General features: G+C 35.9%; 1 protein-coding gene across 4 annotated transcripts in view; it reads right to left on the reverse strand.

Annotated features, from left to right (window-relative positions):
- kcnh6a (potassium voltage-gated channel, subfamily H (eag-related), member 6a) overlaps positions 1-26,190 on the reverse strand; it is a 55,329-nt gene that overhangs the window by 23,914 nt on the left and 5,225 nt on the right. For all 4 annotated transcript variants that reach the window (XR_012398251.1, XR_012398250.1, XM_005164007.6 and 1 more), the window contains 5 exon segments: positions 23,309-23,539; positions 16,132-16,284; positions 14,370-14,473; positions 12,848-13,097; positions 6,226-6,428 (listed from right to left, as the gene is read on the reverse strand). Coding sequence is in view for 2 of the 4 variants with exons in the window: in XM_005164007.6 (XP_005164064.1) it covers positions 6,226-6,428; positions 12,848-13,097; positions 14,370-14,473; positions 16,132-16,284; positions 23,309-23,539 (941 nt within the window). In the remaining 2 variants the exon portion in view is untranslated.

Here is a 26,190-nt window from a genome sequence, read left to right on the forward strand (position 1 = left end):
TGCTTTTTAAAGTTGTTTAAAATTATTTGTTTATTGGTTTTAATGTAAAAAAAATAGAATCGTAAAATAAAACAGTTGAGGCACTTGGTAACAAAGGTCAAATACAGTAACGCCTCATTCACATGGGAAGTCAGCGTCAATGCTTCCTATTCACTTTAAATGGGTGGCATCAGGTGTTATCGAACTGCATTGTGGATATGTCGGCGTCAATTCAGTGGCATTGCTCGCTGCAGAAGTTGGGACTTTCTCAATTTTTCAAGCGCGAACAGAAGCGTCAACCAATCAGAACGCAAAGAATGCAAATACACCAGCTCAGACGATTGTGGACTAATTTTATTGGCTGACACTGCTATGACGATCACGTCAGCCCTAACTTCAGACACAACCTCTGTCAAGTGTTGATGCTGAAGCCCCATATGAATGGAGCGTAAGAGATATTTTCAATAATTAAATGTAATTAACAGCATATGTTTTAGATAGCGGATGCCCTTCTAGCAGCAACTCATCTCCAGAAAACATCCATACACACTCATTCAAACACATACACTACAGACAATTTAGCCTACCCAGTTGGCCTATACCACATGTTTTTGGACTTGTGGGGGAAACCTGAGAACCCGAACATGGGGAAAACATGCAAACTCCACACAGAAATGCCAACTAACCCACCTGAGACTCGAACCAGCGTCCTTCTTGCTTTGAGGCAATCGTGCTACCCTCTGTGCCACCATGAAACCTTAGAAGAATTAATCTAAACTAAAACAAAAGAAAACTGGTAACTGATTCTTCATGTCTTTCTATTTTAATTTTCTTTAATTTTCAGATTTTTATTTTTTAACAAATGAACACTTTAATTAGCAGGACCATTTAAATTGACCGAGGTGATTTTAATAATGATTTTGACATTAACCAATAATGATTTTTTTATTCTTCTATTAAAAAGTTGTCTTTACACAAAATATCTCACACAAAAATGTTTTGTTTACACCAACATTTTAACTAGCACAATAACAATTTCAAATTGATAATAATAAATTACATAGAAAAAGACAAACTATTCATTTAAAGTTGATAATTTTGTCTATAGAAATCATATATTTCAAATTAAGTGCAAATTGTCCATATTTATACAAATATTTCAGTATTTTGAGTCTGCAGGCAGACCAAATACATTACGTCATTTGTGGTGCTTCATGCCTCTGGACGGAGTTACAGCTCTCTTTTAACACTTTATTTGACTATGACTGGTGGAATATTGTGCATCAATGATAGCATCAATTATACTGCAGCTTTTTTTTTTTTTTTTACTTTGGAGTTTACAACTTGTCTCTTTTTAAGGAATTACCAGTTATAGGTAATATATAAATTACCCTATGAAGAAAGTTAATGGAGTTTTACTTACAGAGCCCAAATGTCACACTCTATTTGAAGGATTTAAAATAAATAAAATTAATAAAATAAAAATATATATATATTTAAAAAAAATTAAAAATTTAATTTAATTTAATTAAATTAAAGTTCATTTGTGTAACTTTTTACAATAATTGTCTTTCAATTATATCAAAACTAGGGCAATATTTTAAAATATAATAATACTTCACAATATCTCTGTTTTTATTGTATTTATTTATGACTCAAGCTGAGCACACTTTTAAGAAGGTTAAATAGCTAGGGATTTTGATCGCCCAAGGCACAGCGGTACAATATGTCAAAGATGCCAACAAGACAATGACTCTGAGTGACTGCTGAACTTTTCCATGACCTCTCGGATGCTCTCTAAAGTTATTTCTATGATTCTATGACTGACCCACATGCAGCCAGCTAGAGAACAGAATTCATGTTTGTACTTCATTCAAAGGTTAATGCTCCTCACATGCAGGCCAATCTACTGAAAACAGTACAGCTGGTCATATAACTAGGTACGTCATGTTATGCAGACAAATCAATAGCGACAAAAATCAATGCAGATGATCATTTCCCTTCTTGCTCAGTGTCAAATCGAAGTCCAATTATCAAGCCAGGAATTGCCTGTTACAGTTCTACCTCGCAATGCAAACACAGACTGAACATATCCATTAATGCCAAGCAACTGGTCATAAACAACATTTATGCCATTTTTTACACTGCCAGCTTCAAGGTGGCGGCAAGAAAGTTTGAAAAAATTTGTGGGAGGTTTAAGGGATGCCCATAGCTCGTGATTCATAGTTATTTCCTTTTCATTTACACTTTCACATTGCATAATGGCACATTAATCTCATCTCTAATAACTTCCAATGTGGAAAAGTTCAACAAATCTGCTATTATTGACATTTTTAATTTGGTACAATATATTGTTTAGGTTAGGACAAAAAACAGTAATGAGCTACTAGTATTTTCTAATGTGTTTATATTTATACATATTATTTCTTGTACAATATATTGTGTCAAACTGCTAACATTGTCAATAAAAGTCAGTATTATAAACTGTGATGTTAAATGTTCAGCATTAAAAGGTCCCATAATCCAATAAGCAAGTGTAAATAAACCAAAGACAACAATTAAGCATGAGTTACATGTAACTGTTCGTTTAATGATCGGAATAATGTATAAGTAATGTCATATTGACACATGAGCGAAAAAGTGTGTTACAAAGGAGAAAAAGCCCAGTAAAATGAGCATGTTTGCGTGCACACTTTTAACAAATATGTGTTTGTGACTGTGTGTGTGTGTGTGTGTGTGTGTGTGTGTGTGTGTGTGTGTGTGTGTGTGTGTGTGTGTGTGTGTGTGTGTGTGTGTGTGTGTGTGTGTGTGTGTGTGTGTGTGTGTGTGTGTGCGTGTGTGTGTGTAAATGGAGAAACACTCTTTGGCCTCTGCCGTCACTGCCCTCTACTTCCATTAGCCCTGGACACCAAGGTCACCAGCAGAGAGCAACCACACACACACAAAAGCACAGTAATCCACACTCAGTCACGCTCATGCAAATTAAAATAAAACTTAATATTTGCCAAGATAAATTTCAAACAATAACGTGATCCAACAAATATAAAGAAATGTCTTATTTCAAACCTTAATGACTTTCTATCTGTGCAAATTAAGAGTGCTCTTTATTTTGTTTTTGGTATCACTTTGACACCCTTCAAATTGTCTTTAATGTTCCACAGAAGAAGTTTTTGCTGACCTTTTGAATAGAATTTGAGCTTTTTTGGTGAAAAATCTACTTCTATAACAGGAATGCAAAAGTACGCTCACTGAAATATATTACAATATGAGACTTTACTATGGTACATGAAAAATGTATATTAAAACATAAGTAAATGTAATGCAAGTAAAGACAGAAACAGACAAATATGAAGTCAAGGAAAACCTCTGTTCACCTGTGGGTATGTGTCTTATCAAACGCTGATTTAAAAACTCACACATATACACGCACACATACACGCTTTATGATTGGAAAGTGCAAGCTAGTGGTAGATTTGTCAGCATGATTGATTTTTCCACTGCTAGGATAACACACAGTCTCCCACATTTGTCCAGTTGAGTGACGTCACCAATGCGGTCTCTTCTTTTGACAACAAACTTCTTTTGCTTTTTTAAAGTCTTTCTTTATTTCTTCTCTGTACTGTATTCAACTTTTAGTGCATCTATCTCTTCACCTATGAAGTTAGAAGCCAATCCCAGACGTTCAGGATAATTTTTGAGCTTTTGACAAACCATTGCAGAGGAGTCCACACAGTTTTTACAGTCATTATGTGAAATAGATAATATACAGGGACTTAAACACATACACTCATTCTGATGAATGTCAACACACTGCAGTAATCACAGATAAAACACAGGGATAGTAAAAATGTGTGTCAGTGTGTGTCCGTTCTCTACACAACAGCCAAATAAGCACTGCCCACATCAGCACAGGTCTCAGTATTTAGGTCACTAAGTGACTTCTGTGGAGATGTTACAAAATATTAAATCATGTAACTGATGTCATAAACCTTTTAGATGTCAGATAAGCATTGATATGTCAACTAGTGCAGCGATGTATATTTATTTCTATTTTAAAAAATCATGAAAAAATATCACAGTGTTTCATTAAGAACACAGACTGAATACTTTTTTCTAATTTGGACTAAATTGAGTATATTTTTACCAATATGCCCAGATTTTTATTGAATTGTAACTTTTAAGTTTACTATTATGTGTCTAAATATATTTATATATATTAAATATATTTTTTATGTGTGTGTGTGTGTTTTTTTTTCTTTAATGGAAATCTTCTAAAAGATTTGTAGCTCCCTGTGTTTTACTGTTTATAATTAGTGTTGTTGTAAAAAAGGGAAAAAAATATAAAGCATAGGCAAAATCTGTAGTCTCTTTCTGGGCTGCGTTTCACAAACAATAACATAACTCGTGGCTGAACTATCATAGTACGATGCATCGCTTGGGAAAAGAACAATGTAGTGACGAGTGTTTCCCAAACCCTGTAGTTTCTTTGTTGCAGATCCATAGTTTGAATTACATTATAATGTAAAACGCCCATAATGATGCTCTAAACGGGGTGGTAACAACTTCTTTAGAGCAGAACCCCCTAATTTCTTTGTGCAAATTATATTGTTTTACACGCATTTAATAAACAATGCAATATTAATTTTGGTAAAAACATGCACTCGTTTTTCTTATTACTTGAAATATATGCAAATGGAGCATATTGGGACTATGTTGCCTTTAAAAATATTATTAGGAATATTCCATATTCTATTCTAAAACATAAAATCACTTACAAAAGCTAATCTCATATATAAATCATATAAATAAATAAAAAATAAGGCAGTTTATTAAGAAATTAAATGTCATATTTATTATTTATTAGAAAATAAAACAAAGTCCTACTTTAATGCTAAAAATATTAATAATGATGATGATAATAATAATAATAACTATCATTATTACTATTATTAATAAGTAGGATATTGTTTATTTATTTTTTAGAAAAGTCTACTTTTAAAATTTGATACATGCAAACCACTGTAGATATGTTCTAACTAATGGGCCCATGTCATATACAGTATGATACTTAATAAATAACCTAATATAAATTGAAAGCATTAACGTAGGCTGTGCTTTTTGTTTTCACAAGCTTTGGAGATATAACGTAAATTCGTTTTTTTAAATAGTATGTCACCTATAGCTTTAGTCATGAGACAGCTATAGCTTTAGTCATGGCTGTGTTCAGAATGACATGGAATGTTTTTGAAGTGCACTACGAAGGCAACGCAATTGTAAACATGAAGATCAAACATTCAAAATACTTTGAAAGCAAATTACACATAAGAGTGATGACTTTAATGCTTTCTTTTTTAATCATTCCAAGTTTAAATGTTAGAATGTTCAAAACAAATAGGGCATAGGGCGGATAACTGGGAATAAAACACAGCTAGGAACTATGTTTACAGCTCTAAAAGTGTAGTTGCAAGCATACAAGTTTGCGACGCAGTTTGCGAGTGTTCATTGGAACGATGGATTTGGGAAACGCCAAATCAACAAACTATGTTTGTAACAACGGAACTTGCGACCTTAGTTAGCTAACCTGTATGAGAGATTATGTAAGTTCTATATGTATTTCTTTTGAATCTCAAAATAAATAAAAAATAAATTAAGGGTAATAAAACAATTAAGCAGTGCTACCGTTTTTAACTTTAATAATAAATGTTTCTTAAGCAATAAACTATCATATTACAATAATCTATTAAGGATCACTGATAATGAATAACTACGCTGAAATTTCAGCTTTGGACATTTTATCAATATTTCTAAATATTAATGTTTAAAATATACTGTATTTTTCCTCAAATAAATACAGCCATAGAGAACAACATTTTTTTACTGACTCCAAATTTTTGGTAATTAATTGTCTACTTTATTTCATATTTCAATAAATCAAAAATTAAATAATAATCTATAATAATAGTTTGATTTTAAAATATAATTTAAATGATAAATTATATTAATAAATATTAAATAATATTTGCCCTACTAATGTTTTAATAATCTAAATAATAATCTACAATTACTTGGCTTTTATTTCTAAAAAAAAACGTTGATATCTTTAACCCCATAAATATATAATAGGCTGCGAAAGCTTTGTAGGAAATAAAAAGAAAAGCTACAATGCATTCTGCAATCTGTCTGGATACATTTGCATGAAAATGTGTGTGTAAATGTTAATGAGCTGTGAAGCACATTTCATATTACCTGCGTAACTTGAGTGACCTTTTCTGAGACGTTCTGTGAGCGGTCTTTAATCTTGCTGGGTGCGATGATTTCGATCTCAGTAGGGGAAGGTGGTCTGAGGCGGTCCGAGCCGAAGGATATCGTCACCTGAGGGATGCGGCCAATTGTGCGGTGCCGCATCAAATCAGAGTCTGATGTGGAGTTCAAATTACTGGGCTTTAGATCTGGGGAAGAAATATTACACCCACGGGTCAATGTTAATCACAGAAGTCAAAAACTAATTAAAAGGGTCATGAACTGAAAAATCAATGACTTACGCTTTAGAGGCAACTCTACTCTAAAACAGGGTAGTCAACCTAAGTTACTAGAAGAAAATGGTAAGAAATAGAAATTCTAAATAGAAAGTATTGATCTCTGACATTTACAAGATGTTTTAGAACACATGTGTTTAAATCAGTTCCTAGAGGACCGCAGCTCTGCACAGCAGCTGCCATCTTTGAAGGATGTAAGCTCTCACACATACATGCAAAAGTTCACATTGGTGGGCATACAGCTGTCATTTCAATCTTAAAGAACTAATCTTACAACGAATGATTCAACTAATCATAAACAACACGTTGAACGTTTTTGAATATGCAAAACAATTAACCAATCAGACCAATGTGTGTCTATACAGAGTCTACAGTCTGCCACGCCTATTCAAACAAAAGCATTTTGATGGAGGTAGAACAGAACGAAAACAGACTATTACTTCTAAATTATGATTTTTTTTTTAATTGTAAAAATCTTGATAACATTAGAACATTTTAACCCCTTAAAAAGTATTACAGGGGTTTGCTGCAAATTATAGTGGAAGCAATGTCACTGTTTATGTATACAATGATAAAAACATGCTAATATAGACCTATGAGTCATTCAGGCTCCTATATAGTGACTTTAACTCTTTAAAGCCCTCTCTTACACACAAACACACACACACACACACACAACGCACACAACACACACACACAACGCACACAACACACACACAACATACACACAACACAAACACAACACACACACACAACGGCAGACAAATCAAGGTGGCTGAGGGAAATGACAGTCACACAAAAGCATTGTTTAGCACTACATCTACAGAAATAGGCCTGTCAGGCATCACATGTGTCCATCTGACCAGGAAACCAGTGAGCCTTATTCTGGACAACTAGAGATTTAAATGCTACAATTAAACATGTTCAAATAGGCCGCTATGTTATTAATTAAGCTTTGTGCAGCTGTTTGGAGTCGTTCCACAAACCCCATTAGAAAACGACACTAGCTCATTTTTACCAAACGCTTTTGTTATCTCAGGCTAATTGAATTTGACCAGACTTATTATGTAGTCAAGGATAACATCAAATAAAACACTTTATTTCCAGCAAAAGCACATTCTGTACTGGATCATTGCTAACTTGATCATTCTTAATAGAGGAGTTTAATAGCAGCAGAGATGAGAAAGTTAATCAATCAGTCATATCTTAAGGAGAATCTGCTCCTCTTCGTCATGACCGGCTCATTTCTAACGAATCCAAATACTTAGACTTTGGATTGATAAAGGCAGTCTCACTGCCCAGTAAGTCTGTGTCTGATTTTATTGTTTCCTTGTCATAAACAATATTCTGCTAACAGTAATGCTGTAAAAGGTTTTAGACAACTGTGTTTATGACGTTTGTGTTTTTCTACAACAGACAATTATCAAAATAAAAATTAAAGAATTGTCTTTATTTTTGCAAGGACAAATCTTGATTTTTAGAAGTTCAGTAATTACTGCAAACCTAATGTCTTCTAATTCTAATCCAATTAGTTACTGATTAAGTACCATGCTTTTTATTTTCAACAATTAGAATATTTCAGGACCCTTTGATGAATAAGAAATTCATACAACCTGCATTTACTTGAACTATAAATATTTTGTTTTATATATATGTTTGGAACCACCAGGACTCTTCCTAGAGCTGGCCAGTCATCTAAGCTGAATGATCAGGGGAAAAGGGCCTTAGTCAGGGAGGTGATCAATAACTTGATGGTCACTCTGTCTGAGCTACAGCATTCTTCCATGGAGAGAGGAGAAACTTACAGAAGGACAACCATCTGTGAAACAAGCCATCAATCAGGCCTGTATGGTAGAGTGGCCAGACAGAAGCCACTCCCCACCTGGAAATTGCCAAAAGGCATCTGAAGGACTCTCAGACCATAAGAAACAAAATTCTCTGGTCTGATGAGACTAAAATTGAACACTCTACAGTGAATGCCAGGCATTACATTTGGAGAAAACTAGGCACAGCTTATCACCAGGCTAGGCTAATACCATCCCTACAGTGAAGCATGGTGGTGGCAGCATCATGCTGTGGGGATGTTTTTCAGCAGCAGGAACTGGAAGACTAATCAGGATAGAGGGAAAGATGAATGCAGCAATGTACAGAGACATCCTAAATGAAAACCTGCTTCAGAGCGCTCTTGACCTCAGACTGGGGCGACGGCTCATCTATCATACCTATCATACCATACCATAAGTATCTACGGTTTCCGCCTTTTCGCGTCGTCCGCCTCAGTTTCGGCCCTTGTTTTGACTCTCGAGGCGTGTCCAGCTGAATTCAATCAGCTAGTGCTTTGGGGTTATATAAACAACTAGTTCACCGCGGCAGCGGTCGCGGCAGCCTCGTGTGAAGACCGCCTCGTGTGAAGACCGACGAGGGTAAAGACCATCGACTCTACCTGCGCGACTCCACCGAGCAAAGACACCGACAAAGCACTTGAGTACTTTACTGTATTGTTTTACTTTACACTTATTTTTTGTTGTCAGTGTACTTTTATTATGTGTTTTCTAATTCCTGTTGTTACTAACACTCGCAAAACACGGGAGGTGCGCTGCAGGCGTAATCCTCACAACCTTCGTTCAATACATGTATCTACTATTTCACAACTCTCTCTCTCCGTGGGCCTCTGGAATTGTCAATCAGCTGTTAACAAGGCAGATTTTATTACCTCCATAGCTACATATTCTGACTATAATCTCATGGCTCTAACTGAGACCTGGTTGAGGCCGGAGGACACTGCTACACATGCTACTCTTTCTGCTAATTTCTCTTTTTCCCACACTCCTCGTCAGACAGGGAGAGGGGGTGGGACTGGACTACTAATTTCCAAAGAATGGAAATTTACTCTGATACCGTCCCTGCCAACAATCAGCTCCTTTGAATTCCATGCAGTCACCATTATCCACCCCTTCTACATAAATGTGGTGGTCATCTACCGCCCACCAGGTAAATTAGGTCACTTCCTAGATGAACTGGATGTTCTTCTCTCATCTTTTTCTAATTTTGCCACTCCCTTATTGGTGCTAGGTGACTTCAACATTTACGTTGACAAACCGCAAGCTGCAGACTTTCAGACTTTGCTTGCCTCTTTTGACCTAAAAAGAGCACCTACTTCTGCTACCCACAAATCAGGTAATCAGCTAGACCTTATTTACACACGACACTGCTTCACTGATCAAACAATAGTAACTCCACTACAAATATCTGATCATTTCCTTCTGTCTCTCAACATCCACATTACTCCTGAGCCGCCACACACTCCAACACTGGTTACCTTTCGCAGAAACCTACGATCTCTCTCACCCAATAGACTATCCACCATTGTTTCAGACTCTCTTCCTCCATCTCGCAAACTCACTGCACTTGATTCGAACAGTGCCACTAATACACTCTGCTCCACACTAGCATCATGTCTAGACCGATTATGTCCTCTTGCATCCAGGCCAGCCCGTGCCAGTCCTCCTGCACCCTGGCTCTCGGATGCTCTCCGTGAGCATCGCTCAAAACTTCGGGCTGCAGAGAGAATTTGGCGGAAAACTAAAAATCCTGCACATCTCTTAACATACCAAACTCTTCTGTCCTCTTTCTCAGCTGAGGTTACTTCTGCAAAGCAGACGTATTACCGTCTGAAAATCAACAATGCCACTAATCCTCGCCTACTTTTTAAAACATTTTCCTCCCTCCTCTATCCTCCTCCTCCACCCGCATCCTCCACACTTACTACTGATGACTTTGCTACATTCTTCTGCACCAAAACTGCAAAAATCAGTGCTCAATTTGCTGCACCTACAACAAACACGCAAGATACAACACCAACACCACACACACTCACCTCTTTTTCTCAGCTCTCTGAGTCTGAGGTGTCCAAACTTGTGCTATCTAGCCATGCAACCACCTGTCCACTCGATCCCATTCCCTCTCATCTCTTGCAAGCCATCTCTCCTGCAGTCATACCAACACTGACTCACATAATTAACACATCTCTTGACTCTGGTTTATTCCCCACTACATTTAAGCAGGCTAGGGTAACCCCACTGCTAAAGAAACCCAACCTGGACCATACGCTACTTGAAAACTACAGACCAGTATCCCTGCTTCCATTCATGGCCAAGATTCTGGAGAAAGTAGTGTTCAATCAAGTCCTGGACTTTCTTACTCAAAACAATCTCATGGACAACAAGCAATCCGGCTTTAAGAAAGGCCACTCAACTGAGACTGCCCTGCTCTCGGTCGTGGAGGATCTCAGACTGGCTAAAGCAGACTCTAAATCATCAGTCCTCATTTTGCTGGACTTGTCAGCTGCTTTTGACACTGTCAACCACCAGATCCTGCTATCTACGCTTGAGTCACTGGGCGTTGCGGGCACTGCTATACAATGGTTCAGATCTTACCTCTCTGACAGGTCATTCAGGGTGTCTTGGAGGGGAGAGGTGTCCAACCTACAGCATCTAAACACTGGGGTACCTCAAGGCTCTGTTCTTGGGCCACTTCTCTTCTCCATCTACACATCATCTCTAGGACCAGTCATCCAGAGACATGGATTCTCCTACCACTGCTATGCTGATGACACCCAGCTATACCTCTCTTTTCATCCTGATGATCCCTCGGTCCCAGCTCGTATCTCAGCCTGCCTGTTGGATATTTCACACTGGATGAAAGATCATCATCTTCAGCTGAACCTCGCAAAAACGGAAATGCTTGTAGTTTCTGCCAACCCGACTCTACACCATAACTTTTCAATCCAGATGGATGGGGCAACCATTACTGCATCCAAAATGGTGAAAAGCCTTGGAGTAACGATTGATGACCAACTAAACTTCTCTGACCACATTTCTAGAACTGCTCGATCGTGCAGATTTGCACTCTATAACATCAGAAAGATCCGACCCTTCTTATCTGAACATGCAGCTCAACTCCTTGTTCAAGCTCTTGTTCTCTCCAAACTGGATTACTGCAACTCTCTACTAGCTGGGCTTCCAGCTAACTCTATCAAGCCTCTTCAACTGCTCCAGAATGCAGCAGCACGAGTTGTCTTCAATGAACCTAAACGAGCACATGTCACTCCGCTGCTAGTCCGTTTGCACTGGCTGCCAGTTGCTGCTCGCATCAAATTCAAAACTCTGATGTTTGCCTACAAAGTGACTTCTGGCCTAGCACCTTCTTATCTGCACTCACTTCTGCAGATCTATGTGCCCTCCAGAAACTTGCGTTCTGTGAATGAACGTCGCCTCGTGGTTCCATCCCAAAGAGGGAAAAAATCACTTTCGCGAACGCTCACGCTCAATCTGCCCAGTTGGTGGAATGAACTCCCTAACTGCATCAGAACAGCAGAGTCACTCGCTATTTTCAAGAAACGACTAAAAACTCAACTATTTAGTCTCCACTTCACTTCCTAATCTGCAATTGCCTCTTTGAATATCACACTAATTGTACAAAAAAAAAAAAAAAAAAAAAAAAACTACTAACACTTCCCTTCTTAGACTTTACAGACCTGAAACTTGCCTTTAGTACTTATTCATTGTTGCTCTTAGTTGTGTAAATTGCTTCCTTGTCCTCATTTGTAAGTCGCTTTGGATAAAAGCGTCTGCTAAATGACTAAATGTAAATGTAAATGTAAATGTTTACAGAAAATTATCAGAACAAAACAAAATCTGGTCTTGTTCATGCTGGAGGTCAGAAGAAAATGGCCAGACTGTTTCAGCTGATAAAAAGCTACATTTGCAATAGACTCATAAAAAACTCTCTAATCACTCCATATTACAAAAACAAAACACAAACAAAAAAACAAACTTTTCCCTCCTTACTCTAGCACAGTGGTCTCAAACTCAATTCCAGGAGGGCTGCAGCTTTGCATAGTTTAGCTCCAACAACCTGCTACTCACATCTGCTTAATAGTCCATATTAGTCTCGAACACCTTGATTAGTTTGATCAGTGATGTTTAATTAAGTTTGGAACAAAACTGTGCAGAGCTGCGGCCCTCCAGGAATTAGGTTTGAGATCCATGTTTAGCACGTAATTCTCTGAGCAGTAACAGTTCCTTTGTATAGCTAGCACTTCTTGTGTATATTGCCTCCTTTTGTTGAACTGCTGAATGCCTCCTAAATTGTGGGTCTCTTTGGACAAAAGCATCTGCTAAATGACTAAATGTATTGTTTATGTAAATGTACAGCAGGCAGAGAACAGTAACTCAAATAACCCACTTATAACTCAATAACAATGACTCATTACAATCAGAGCATCTCTAAACACACAACCCATCAAACAGGATGATCATAAACACTCGTACCGCTCCACTGGTCCCTCATGCCGTCGATGTCGTGCAGCGAGGATGCCCGGCGCAGGCTGTGCATGCTCTCTCTGGAGTGGCTATGTTTGAGAAGGGGTCCACTTGGCTCCAGTCGGTCTGAGGGCCGTGAGGGTGGCGGTGAGAGTTCGCAGGAGGATGGGGTCTGCTGAATCAAGGCCTGCGTCTCTGACTTTAAACAGCTGTCTGGAGACATCTGGAGATCTTTGAGGGCCACCTCCTCATGAGACGGCTGCGGAACACACAAATGGGAGCTGCAAATCATATGTCTGGCAGATTGAAAGAATTGACATATTGATAGGTGCCTCCACTTGAATGTAGACGGGCCAATGGAAGATGAGCATCACTTAACAAGGGCTGGAACTCGTTAGGTTTCAGTATCATAGAGAAACAAAGGTAAATTTTGATTTAGTGTGTTCCCGATACAAATAGTAAAATAAAGTCCCTTGAGTAGCTTTAAAGTTGATTCAAGGTAATCTGAGTGAATGGCTAAATGAATTTATTCATTCCATTTTCTAAACTCAAACAAGACTTAAAGGGATAGTTCACCCAAAACTGAAAATCTTGTCATAAAATCACCCATCACTTGCTTGTTAAAGAAGATATTTTGAAGAAAGCTGGAAACCAGTAACCATTGACTTCCATAGTACTTGTTTTTCTACTACGATAGTAAATACTAAACTTTTTCAAAATAAATTATTTTGTGTTCAACTGAAGAAAGAAACTAATAAGGATTTAGAATCACTTGCGAGAGAGTAAATATAGTGAGTAAATTTAGTTTTTTTGGGTGATCTCTTTAAACTTTTAGGGTAACACTTTATTTTGGATGGTCCACTTGAGTATTAGTAGACTGTCTGCTTAATAGCTGTTGATATGCTGCTTCAACAGACATTTAACTGACTATAAGACACTTTGCAAGTACAATGTCAATTTACACTAACCTTAACCCCAACCTAACAGTCTACTTATAATTTAAGTTTGTTAAAGAAGATATTTCAGACATAATGAGAATTAGTTAGCATGTAGATGCAATGTAACTCAAATTCAACAAGAACCTTTAAAATAAAGTGTGACCACTTTTAGTCCAGAAGATTGACACTACTGTTTAAAGGTAAGTTGATGAGACAATGTTTTTAATTCTCTAAATCACGCAAAGTTATTAAATCGCAATTGTTAAGTAACACTGTCTCTGTATTGGGTGGGTTGGATATGCAGTACTGATATTAGCTAGCTGACACTAACATTAGCTAAAAGTGAATTTGGATTTGCATCTTGTTCAACATCATATTTGATTTAAAATCTTTTGAAAATCTCTTCGTGGCATTATCAAATTTCATTTAAATGTTCCTCGATAACAGGCACTCATACTATGGCCAAAATGTATCAAAAACATCTTGGACCAAAGCTTTCAAAGACAACTTGTTTTGAGTTAGCAATAGTAACTTAGAGGGACGGGGCTTACTAACAGGTCAGTTGGATTTGCTTAGCATAAGCATGCATGTACCTGTAGGTAATCCACCACTACTCCCTCAAAGTGGTCTTTAGGAAGAGACGGCTGCCTTTTGACACGGAGAGAAGGCATTCTCAGATGCATCCTGCGTCGCTGACCTGATACAGAAAGATTTTTGTTATTTTGCTGAGAAAATCAGTTCACGTTTGGCAAGTTTGAGCACAGTGTATGGTATTGATGAGATTCAGATGTTTCTTTTCTAAGGAGAATATTATATTCCCTTATATACAACATACTTTTGGAAAACTATAGAGCGGAACTGGATATCTAACTAAAGGTTTGCCAAACTATGGTCACTATAATAAATTTAATGGACAATTCACTTTGAATAATAGCCCGAAAATTGATAGACTTCAAATTTAATAATAAAAACAATAAATTATCATTTTTAAATTAATAATAAGTTAAAAAAATATTAGTAACAAAACGTTAACAATTTAAAATGTACAATTCAAATATTTACTACATGTCTAATGCATAATATACAAACATGTTATACTATAAAATAATATAACTTGCTTATGGTATTTATTTATTCAAATATTTATGGTAAATATTTATTTAATAATAACAACAACAATTCTGTGTTCTACAATATTTTGTATTGTAAACGCATCTCAATTATTGATAATAAAAATATAAACTTTATGTATATAATATAATTATTATATTATATATAATAATTATATTATATATATAATATAATTATATTATATAATATAATTATAATAATTATTTATATTATATTGTATTTTATTTTTAATTTACATTTTAATTATCCTATATATTATATTATATACAATAATACTAACAGACATCATCATCAATATAATAACCATCATTTACAGTTGAAGCCCCCCTTTGAATTGATTTTTTCTTTTTTAAATATTTGCCAAATGATGTTTAACAGAGCAAAGAACTTTTACAGTATGTCTGATAATATTTTTTCTGTTGGAGAAAGTCTTATTTGTTTTATTTCGGCTAAAATAAAAGGAGTTTTTACATTTTTAAAAACCATTTTAGGGACAAAATTATTAGCCCCTTTAAGCAATTTTTTTTGATAGTAACAAACCATCATTATACAATAACTTGTCTAATTACCTTAACCTGCCTAGTTAACCTAATTAAGTTTTTAAATGTCACTTTAAGCTGTATAGAAGTGTCTTGGAAAATTCTAGTCACATATTATTTACTGTTATGATGGCAAAGATAAAATAAATCAGTTATTAGAAACGAGTTATGAAAATTATATGTTTAGAAATGTGTTGAAAAAATCTTTTCTCCATTTAACAGAAAATGGGGGAAAAATGAAAAGGGGGCTAATAATTCTGACTTCAACTGTATGTAAACTATTGTAAATGCACAATTGTTATTATTATCAATAATTGTGCATCTACAATAGTTTACATAAATTATGGTAATTCTTTTATTATTAATAATAATACACATTAATATAACAAATAAAATAAATACATAAATTTAACTAATTAATCAAATAATAATAAATCCTTGTTTTTAGTGAGATAAATACAGCAATGTGAACAGAGATGATGGGCCAGCTACACACGCACACACACAAATATATAAACACTGACACGAAATCAAACACTACCTTTATCAAATGTTGCCTCTAGCAACACCTACACACCACCCATCACGCCAAACACAGCAGTCAATGTGTTTACCTTATACGGCAGTTAAAGAAAGAGCCAGAATCCCTCCCACACACACACAAACACAAACAGGGGACACACACCTGCCCGCAGCCAGCTGTTCGCCATGCGCTGTTTCAGACCACCTTTCTTCATGGATGGGTCTAAAAGTTCCTGGAAGTTTAGGATGAACATGATCACAACTCCTTCCTCATTCTTTACCGGAATGACATCAATCAAACACGGCCTACAAGTCCCTGAAAGAGGGAAAGAAAGACAGAGAATAAACATGAATACAAAACACAGCAGAACTTTGGTTTAGTTTTCGTGAAGAACTGTTATAAATAGTGTGAGGGCTGTGAGCTGTCCAAATACACTCACACTTACACAAACACACAATAAGAGACACCCACACACAGGTGCTGCTGTTCAGGGGGTCCGAGGTCCCTGACTGTGAGGAAACACAAATCTCTTAAAAAGTGGAGCACTTTCTTAATAATTCTTACAGTGTCATTTTGTGAAATTGTATGTCTCAAAATGTATGTAACAACCTTGTATGTATTATATGTATTATGAATACTACATATTTATAGTTTAAAAGCTCATCCTTAAATTGTACAATTATATTTCATTATTTCATTACATGACAATTGTCACTGTACTCAAATGGCCTTCACAGTCACCAGTCTCAATCCAATAGTGCACCTTTGGCATGTGGTAGGAGATTTGCATCATAGACGTGCCGACAGTCTGCAGCAACTACGTGATGCTGTCATGTCAATATGGACCAAAATCTCTGAGGAATTTCCAGTATCTTGTTGAATCTATGCCATGAATGATTAAGGCATCAGAAGGCAAAAGCGGTCCAACCCAGTACTAGTAAGGTGTACCTAATAAAGTGTCCGGTAAGTGTAAGGCAAAAGCAAACACTAATACCCATGCCAATAAAGTCTTATATCAGGTCTTTGTTCTATGCAAGAAACTGAGCATTATTCACAACATTATTACTTTTAGCCTACAACATCAGCAAACTGTCCTGAGCGTGTTCGTGGCATCCATTACACATTGATTTGCTTCAGAAGGTCTCAATGCATCATTAGGAGCAACAGATTGAAAATTAGTTTCACCTGTATATGTTTTTTTAACTCTCAAATTTTAATTTCAAACCTAAAATGTACTTTGTATGAAGAAACAACCTCATCATTCATCACAAACTCTGAGAATGCCTTCATTTTGTCTTGTCAGTGTGTAGTATTTAATCAGTATTATATATGTTTTTAACTAAAGTAAAGGATTTCTAATGCTAAACGTACCTGCATAGGTGTGTGTCTCTGTGTGTGTTTGTTTGTTGGGGTGTGTGCCTGGTGTTGTTTTGTAAAAAAAAAAAAAATTATAGCTGGCAGGTGAAAATTGACCCCTAAGACAATCATTACACCTTATATGTGTATATATTTGTTCAAGAAAATTTGAAATTAAAAAAATGGTTCATTTCTAATGGTGGATTTTAAAAAAGTCATCTGTTACCATTGACCGGGTGGATGGAGGCAAAAAGTGTCACAGAAGCCGCTGGTGAAAGTGAAGAGTGATTTATTTGACACAGTGAAGAAAAAATCCAGCAAAAAGATGAAAGTGACAAAATAACAATAAAGAAAAATAAACTATACAATATTTACAAAGTATTTTACAGGATTGTTCAGCTAAATCAAAGCTATGACCTGAACAAAATCTGTTAACCAATCTCTCACACAATACAACCTTCTCCTACAACTACCCACCCAGAGTGAAGGTTTGGGGCCATTTTACATTTTTGGCTCCGCCCGTGGGTTAAACCGCTTTACAGGTTGTAGGTTAACATGTAGACAAAAAAAAAAAAAAAACAATAAACAAAAGTTGAAGTAATGTAAGTAAATAAATATGCATACAAAACTCAAAATACAACACAACAAATAACCAATACAAATATAAACAACAAAACTGATTTTTATTTACTGACCAGCCATTTTGAATGATGTTATCCAAAATGGCTGCTCTGTAGTGAAGGCGGGAAAAGACTAGGGCTGTTTCTCAATTCCAAGAATGCAGAGAACAGACTTGTGTTCTTGTGGAGACCGGTCTTGCCAGGTGTCCTCGGAAGAACGAATTCAGGAGACCGCGAGGTCAGAGAACGCATCCTTTGAGAATTAAGATGCTGCGTTCTTCCTGATGGTCATGTGACCTTCACGTGTTTTAAATGGTAAATTATTTAAACATTACAGCCTTCATACAAGGATTTATTGTTTTTCCCTTTTCATAATATATACTTTCCATAAAAACATTATAAATATATGTTGCACAATATGAATAAAACAGATTTTAATACGAATTTCAGCAAACAAACACCCTTAATGTGTTTATTCCTTTATTAAGATGTTCATGGTAATGTTTACTTTCACCGTTTCATTTAAATAAGTCATATCTCTGAACTTTAATAATAAATCTAGATAAAATGCTGCGCTTCCCACCTCCTGTCACAATGACTTCTGGGACTTCCAGAGCGAGTTCGGTGCTCAAGTCTGCATCGTTGCGTCCTCGATATCAAGAACACATCCGGGAAGATTCACGCGTCCTCCGTACTTGCGGTCTTGAGTATTGGAACTGAACTTGGGCAGCTGATGAAGACGTTGCACGAGAACACGAGGACGCAAGACCGCTGAAGAACGCATATTGAGAAACAGCCTATATAAATGTCTTCGTTTGAAATGTAAACAGGTTTGGTGCTGAGGAAATGGAAACTGGTAAGTGTATGTAATCTTTCTTTCTATGTCTGGTTAATAAATGATGTTTAAAAGGAAATGTGTCTGTGGTTATTTCAGTGTGAATGGGAAGATGATATGGGCTATTGTTTGACATGAAATGGAGATATTTTGCAAAAACACAATGCTAACTTTGACAATAAAATAACCTAAACACATTACACAAACACACACATGCACAATACAGATAACGCAACAAAGATCCATGTTTATAAGTATGCATTTTATGTATGAGTGCAATGTGATGGGTGTTTGTCAGTCACAGTGTCTTTGGTTGTACACTGTGACGCATCAAAAGTTAAAATGGTCACACGTCATTATTTTACCCTTAAAACAACAGAAGGGTCAAATGTTCTAATGTAGGGGAAAAATACACTTGCACAAATGGACGACCTCCGAGTGAATAAATAACAAGCAGATGTTTAGAAAACTACCCCTTTAACATCCACATCCGTTTCACATATAAGTGCATTGACCCCTGAGGATCACTTCCAATTGGTTAAACTCCTTTCTCTCCAAACCTCATAGCCAAACACGCGTGCACCGGGAACATTTAGAGGTCACTCATATTTTGACTATGAGCTTTTAAAGATAAACTATCTTCACGACACGCCGTCTAAAAGAAATCAAAGCATCCTGTGCAGGTCGTTTAACCCAGACACGACAATGAACAGAAAGACAATTAACGAGATAAATGAGAAATCGTAAAACCGCTTGATGTAAACCAAGCGGAGTGGTGAGGGAGATTCGCAGGAATGAGAAGGGAGTGATGGGAAGGAGGACAGAAAAACTAGAGAGAGAACAGCATGATTAAAATCAGCCAGACCCCCCTCAGCTCTTGACTAAAGCAGGCCATCAACCACTCTAAATATAGACCCTGCCCTCTCTCACACACACACACATGCACGCGCACACACATACAAAGGTGCTGTTCAGTCTCCAGCTCAACTGTGACACACATCGAGATGCTGTATCCACTGAAATATGTGATGGATAAAGAGAACAGAGGGACGGCGGCACGTGTGAGTGAGTGTGTGCATCTGAGCTCTGTGCATTAGTTTAGTGATAGGGGTGTGAGTCTCCTGAGTTCTGTTGTCTTGGTAATGTTATCAGTGCACTGATTTCAGGCCGAAAGAACACCTGTCTACTTTCTAGCTGAGCTATGAGAGTGCACACGCACACACCTACATCCATATACACACAAGCAAGCACACAGGCGAGCAGTAAGCCAGTGGCTCTATTCATCTGTTCCTGTCGGAGGAGACTAAAGACATGACGAGAGAGCCGGAGGGACAGGCGGACAGACAGGCCTTCAGCTTGTCTCTGTATTACAGCTTTTTCAAAAGGCTAATGCTATGCTGGCTGAAACTATGGCTCCATTTCTTAAAACTCTACACACAAAACCACATAATAAAGAAAAAAAACAGGCATGACGTGATGGTAACACTTTGCTTAAAAGAGGTGTTCATAAGTCTTTCATAACAACTTCCTTATCATGACACGACACATCATGAATAAGAAAGAGCTTTTATGCATGCTTATGACAATTGTCATTTGGCTATATGCACAGCTTGTGTTTTTCAGCCAATGATGAACTTCTGGTGAAAGCTTAATGTGACTATTTAAAATTGTATAAGGTTCCTTTTACAGCATCAATGTTTTAATGTAATTACAATATTACATTGAGTTAAATAGACTTAAGAATTTATTTGGTTGTTAAAGCGTAAAAAGAGACACAGATGCCGTCATTAGCAGCAGACTAGCGCAAAAATTCCATTAAAAACAGTATTTAAGGTCATTTAAAGAAGGATATATTCCTGGGAAATGGGCTGAATATACTTCAGTTAGAAGACCTGATTTTGTTGCTATAAACAAACACGTAGAAGATGCTCAACAATATATGCTAATTGCTAATGTTTATATACATATATGGTTATATGTATTCATACTGTATTGTGTGTTATCCCCTTGTGTATAATGAAGATGGTCCTTTGAGATTATTCTGTTCTCACCCTGAATGTCATTCATTCATTCATTTTCTTTTCAGCTTAGTCCCTTTATTAATCTGGGGTTGCCACAGCGGAGTGAACCACCAACTTATCCAGCATATGCTTTACGCAGCGGATGCCCATCCAACTGCAACCCATCACTGGAAAACATCCATACACACTCATTCACACACATTAACTACAGCCAATTTAGCTTACCCAATTCACCTATAGCACATTTCAGCTATAGCACACGGAGCACCCGGAGGAAACCAACACAACATGGGGAGAACATGCAAACTCTACACAGAAATGCCAACTGACCCAGCCGATGCTCAAACCAGCGACCTTCTTGCTGAGAGGCAATAATGTATGTAAATTGTATATCACTTAAGGTCACATATTGAAATTCAAATGTAACTTGAAATATTGTATGATTGTACTCAATTGAGTGTCCATAATAAATAAAAAATTTTAAAAATAAATCAATAAATATTTTTAAAGACATGGCGTGGAAAAATCCTTTAATGCAGTGCATCTTGTTTGGTCTGATAAATGTGCTGATTTTGTATGGGATGACAATTCACTGGAAGCCTTGGGGCTGGCTGACTGAAATTAAAAGTCTCTGTGCATATAGCTAATTAAGTCATTCAATCAGTTATGTTATCTTAAAAGTAAAGGTGCCATTGGTTTTTATGTCTTTGTTAAGACAATTTGAAATTACCAACACAACATAACTTGTCAAAAAGCTGTCATAAGCATGATTGTCATGAGGCCATCAGAATTGTGTCATGAAAGTGCTTCCAATGTTTTTTCAATGGAACTAAATTTGTTTTAGTTTTTGTGTTTGGAGCTCTGTCAAAAAGATTCCTAATTAATTTTTTTGCATAAAATACTTTCCCATTCATTACTATCTTTTTTCCCAAAAGGTAAATATACCCTTCATACTATTTTACAGCAAAATCTACACACAACATTTACTACTAGTATCTAATTTCTCGGGCATCTGCTTCTAGCTTTAGCTTGCAAGCATCACTAGCTTACCAGGCTATCAGCATCTATACCATTATTGATCTGCGCTCTAACAATATCTGTTTAACTCTCTATAAAGCCAGTTTTATTAAACTGTCAATAATATTCATTGACATTTTAATGATACATTCAACTTTTGCCACTCTAGTTGAAGTTTATTAAAATACAAATGATGCTGTTACAACATTCATAACACATTTATAATGGCCTCATGACGATCATGTTTATGACAGATTTATGACAAGATACACTATAATCTGTTTTATGATTTGATAAACTTTGCATTTTAAGGCTCCCTGGACATCCTGTTTGTATAAATGAATGGTCAAAAACATAGTAAAGTTTTCAGGTAAGGCTCATGAACACTAATGAAGGCTAGTGAAAAATCATCGTTGTTTTAGGATTCAGTGTTAATGCATTTTCTATTGAAACACAAAAGTTCAGACTTCACTAACACAGTTTCAGAACCCAGGTTTAATCCTTGCTTTCTCTCTCTCTTTTCTGACAGCATTTTTACTTTCCTTTCTGACAAATTTCCATTGTGCGCTCTCTCTCCTCATTGTGGCACCACACAGTTATTTGTATGGTTTTGTCTATCAGTACACTCACACATTTACTCCCACTTACCTTTCATTTCTGTTGATTGCTGGTCCAACAGTATATCTGATGGTGCTTTGATTCTCTTTGAGTGCTGGGTTCCCTACACTGACTGCTGATCTCTTGCTGGTTTGTTGTGTTGTGTCCTGTCCTACTTCTGTGCTCTCTGTGCAGTTCTCTTGAGGTATCCGTACTGTTGGTCTGCCCTATGGGAATCTGACCCTCTTCCTCTCCTTTGACCCAAGCCTATAAATGTCAGCTCTGGACCAAAAGACTCTCTTTTGATGATACAAGCTCTTCATGTGGTCGCGTCCTTTTTGTTGGATTTTATCTCCTGGTCCTGACCCGTTGCCTGTGGGCCTCTATTCTGTTTATTGACTGTTTATCCTGACATGCACTGGGTCTCTGCAAGCTGCTGCATTTCTTTCTTTCTTTCTTTCTTTCTTTCTTTCTTTCTTTCTTTCTTTCTTTCTTTCTTTCTTTCTTTCTTTCTTTCTTTCTTTCTTTCTTTCTTTCTTTCTTTCTTTCTTTCTTTCTTTCTTTCTTTCTTTCTTTCTTTCTTTCTTTCTTTCTTTCTTTCTTTCTCTTTTGAACTGAACTACTCTGCTTTTTGGTCCTTTATACAGACACCCGTTTTCCTCTTATGTTTGGGATTTAAAAAAACATAAACTTTTTTTCAGTACATAACATCGAAGATTGCTGTATCTGCATTGGTTGCTACAGTTATGACATGAGCATCAGCACAATCCCAAAAGGTTGTCTCAAAGTGTGTCAGTGTGAAAGAAGAGTTTTGTTCTAACATGAGGACACATCTCTTGCCATTTTTTTGGTATATAAGTAAATATACGAGTGATATCCTAAAATGAGCATACCTTCTTTAGAGTAGTAGAGGATCTCCACTTTGCGCTCCTCTGACCCGAGCAGAGCCTGTGCCAGCTGTCCCAGGGCGCTCTTCATAGTGCCCGGCCCCACCAGAAACTGACACGTGCAGGACTGCTGCATGATCTCCGCCCGCGAGAAGCCAAACATCTGACAAAAGCCCTCATTGCAGTAAATGATTCCACAGTTCTTCATCTGGGCGTTTGCGATCAAGAATTTACGATCTGCTCGAGTAAAAGAAAAAAGGGTTAAGAAGAAGTTTAAGCAGGCATGAATTAAGAAATCAAATCCATCTATTAACACATAAGAGGACACTATACAACACAAACATTATGTAGATTTCCAGCACTGCATCTTTAGCCTCACCCACCAATTGGATAACAGAGAACTCTCAATCAGAAACAACTAAATGGAAATGTTTTTTTAACAAAATACAATGACTTTCTCTATGTGACCTTATTCTTATAAAATTAATCTTTTACCATTTTGAGTAAAAGACTATATACTGTGTTGATAATTAACTAAAATCTAAAAAATATTTAAAAAACAAAATTGCAATTATTGGATTAATTATTTTACAATTATGTCCAAGGTGTTGCAGGTAAATATAAACCCATCCCCTGATGTTGCCATTTTTGGGGTTCCAAAGATTTGGTCCAAATTTAATTATAAACAACTTGATGTTTTGGCCTTTACCTCACTAATAGCCAGGCGTCGTATACTACTTCACTGGAAATCAAATAAGCCTCCAACTACATCCCAATGGCTTGTGGATACCATGCATTTTCTTAAGTTGGAAAAGGTTAGATGGACTGGGAAAACTAATTTCTTTAGAAAGTGGCAATGTTTTATAACTTACTTTAACTCTCTTAAGGTATTGCCTTCCATTTAATAGATGCACTCTCCTGAGTTCCCTCCTTTTTTAATATATTTCGTATTAATTAAACTTTTTTTGTTTTATCTAATACCATTTTATACCGTTTAATTGTAAATGTTTACTTTCAACATTGACAATGTATCTGAACATTTGATTGTAATTTTCAGTACACTTAATACTTATGTTTCTATTTTTCTTTTCCTCTTTTATTATTATCATTATTATTATTAATATTTCTCTTTTTTATTATATATATATATATATATATATATATATATATATATATATATATATATATATTGTTTTTTTTTGTCTCTTTTGTAAAAAAAAAGAAAAATAATGATATGTAACTATCTGTACTGATGTAATGTTTGTTTTTTCACAATAAACAATTTAAACATAAAAAAACAAAATTGCTAAAGTATTAGATAGTTTGCTAAAAAAAATTACTCTATATTTACTCAAGAAGTTTCAAGACTTTAAGAGTTTCTTTAATTTGTTAACCACTGAAAAAGATATTTTGAAGAAAGCTGTGAACCTGTAACCACTGACTTCCATAGTAGAAAATAAAAATACTATTGAAATCGATAGTTAAAGGTTTCCACCATTTTTATAAATATCTTCTTTTGTGTTTAACAGAAAAAAGAAATTCATAAATGTTTGAAATAAGGATGTACTCACACTAGACACAGTCGATGACAGAATAGGGTATATGCAGAGCTCCTGTTTCTTCCCATACTGATAAACTTCCGGTAAACACTTAATGTGACTATTTTCAATTTCATACGGTTCCTTTTACAGCATTGATGTTTTATTGTAATTAAAATATAATCAGTTAAATAGACTTCAGCATTCATTTAGTTGTTGAAGCGTAAACTGAGATGAAAAAAAAAACAATTATGCGCACGCACCTGTCAAGATCAGCAGATGAGTGCAGAAATGGCATTGGAAATACAGGAGTAAAATAAATGTAAAAACTTTAAAAACATGGCACGAAAAAATTTTATTTAATGCAGTCCTTCTTGTACATTCTGAAAACCACTTTAGAGGCTATATCATTTAAGCAGTGAAGATTGTTGTTTTTTTCAAAGAAAACAGACCTTAAACGCGCCAATTTTGTTTTTGTTTGACGCAGGTTAAAGACAAATTAAAAGTCCCTCTGCATGCTTCCGCATATATCCTATTTTCGTTCTTTTTTTTTTTTTTTTTTGAGTGATCAATTAAAAATCAACATTATTAGATACTACAGCAGTAAAGTGATTACTCTGAAGTGGTCTTTTAATTTAAAAAACATTGAGCTAATAACACAAATTGTTAAGTGTTTGTTACCCCTTAATACAACTAGACATTTTGCATTTACTTTAATTTCACAGTCTTGTCCCTATTACTGAAAACATATTATTAAAGGTAATCAAATAATTAATAAAATACATAAAAGATGACAAGTAAATATGAGGACTTTGCTTAATAATACAAATAAATTATTATCTTCATTATTTTCAAAAACACTGATTTCTTTAACATTTTTGGAAATCTTTTCTGCTAGAGATACTGTTGTCCTAAAAAAAAACTTTTTTTTTTAATGTATATAAAAACTTTTACATATAGGAACGGTATAGCAGAAAATTTTGGTGGTTTCAAAACCTTGACTTTCCAAACTGCAGTATACCTTGAAAACGGATATCTCCCATGCCCATTCACTAAAACTGACATAAAAAAATTCATGACTTTAACATTTTTCTGTTATTATGAAAAAAACACACCTGCTCTACTTCAAACTATTGCAAACTATGTACTTGACCTGTGTTCAAAACTGCTGGGGAAAAACAGAACTGCTTTTCTTAGGTTTTATGTAATAATACAAAAAACAAATAGAAAATCAAACACATTCACACGCTGTTACTGTAGGCATGCTTCTGATATGATTGCTGTCTCGCCTGCTTTGTGTGTTTTTTTCTGTCTCCTTCCTGTGCTAGTACAGTACTACAGATCATTTTC

The sequence above is a fragment of the Danio rerio genome, chromosome 3 (genome assembly GCF_049306965.1).
Source record: "Danio rerio strain Tuebingen ecotype United States chromosome 3, GRCz12tu, whole genome shotgun sequence".
Classification (NCBI taxonomy): Eukaryota; Metazoa; Chordata; class Actinopteri; order Cypriniformes; family Danionidae; genus Danio; species Danio rerio.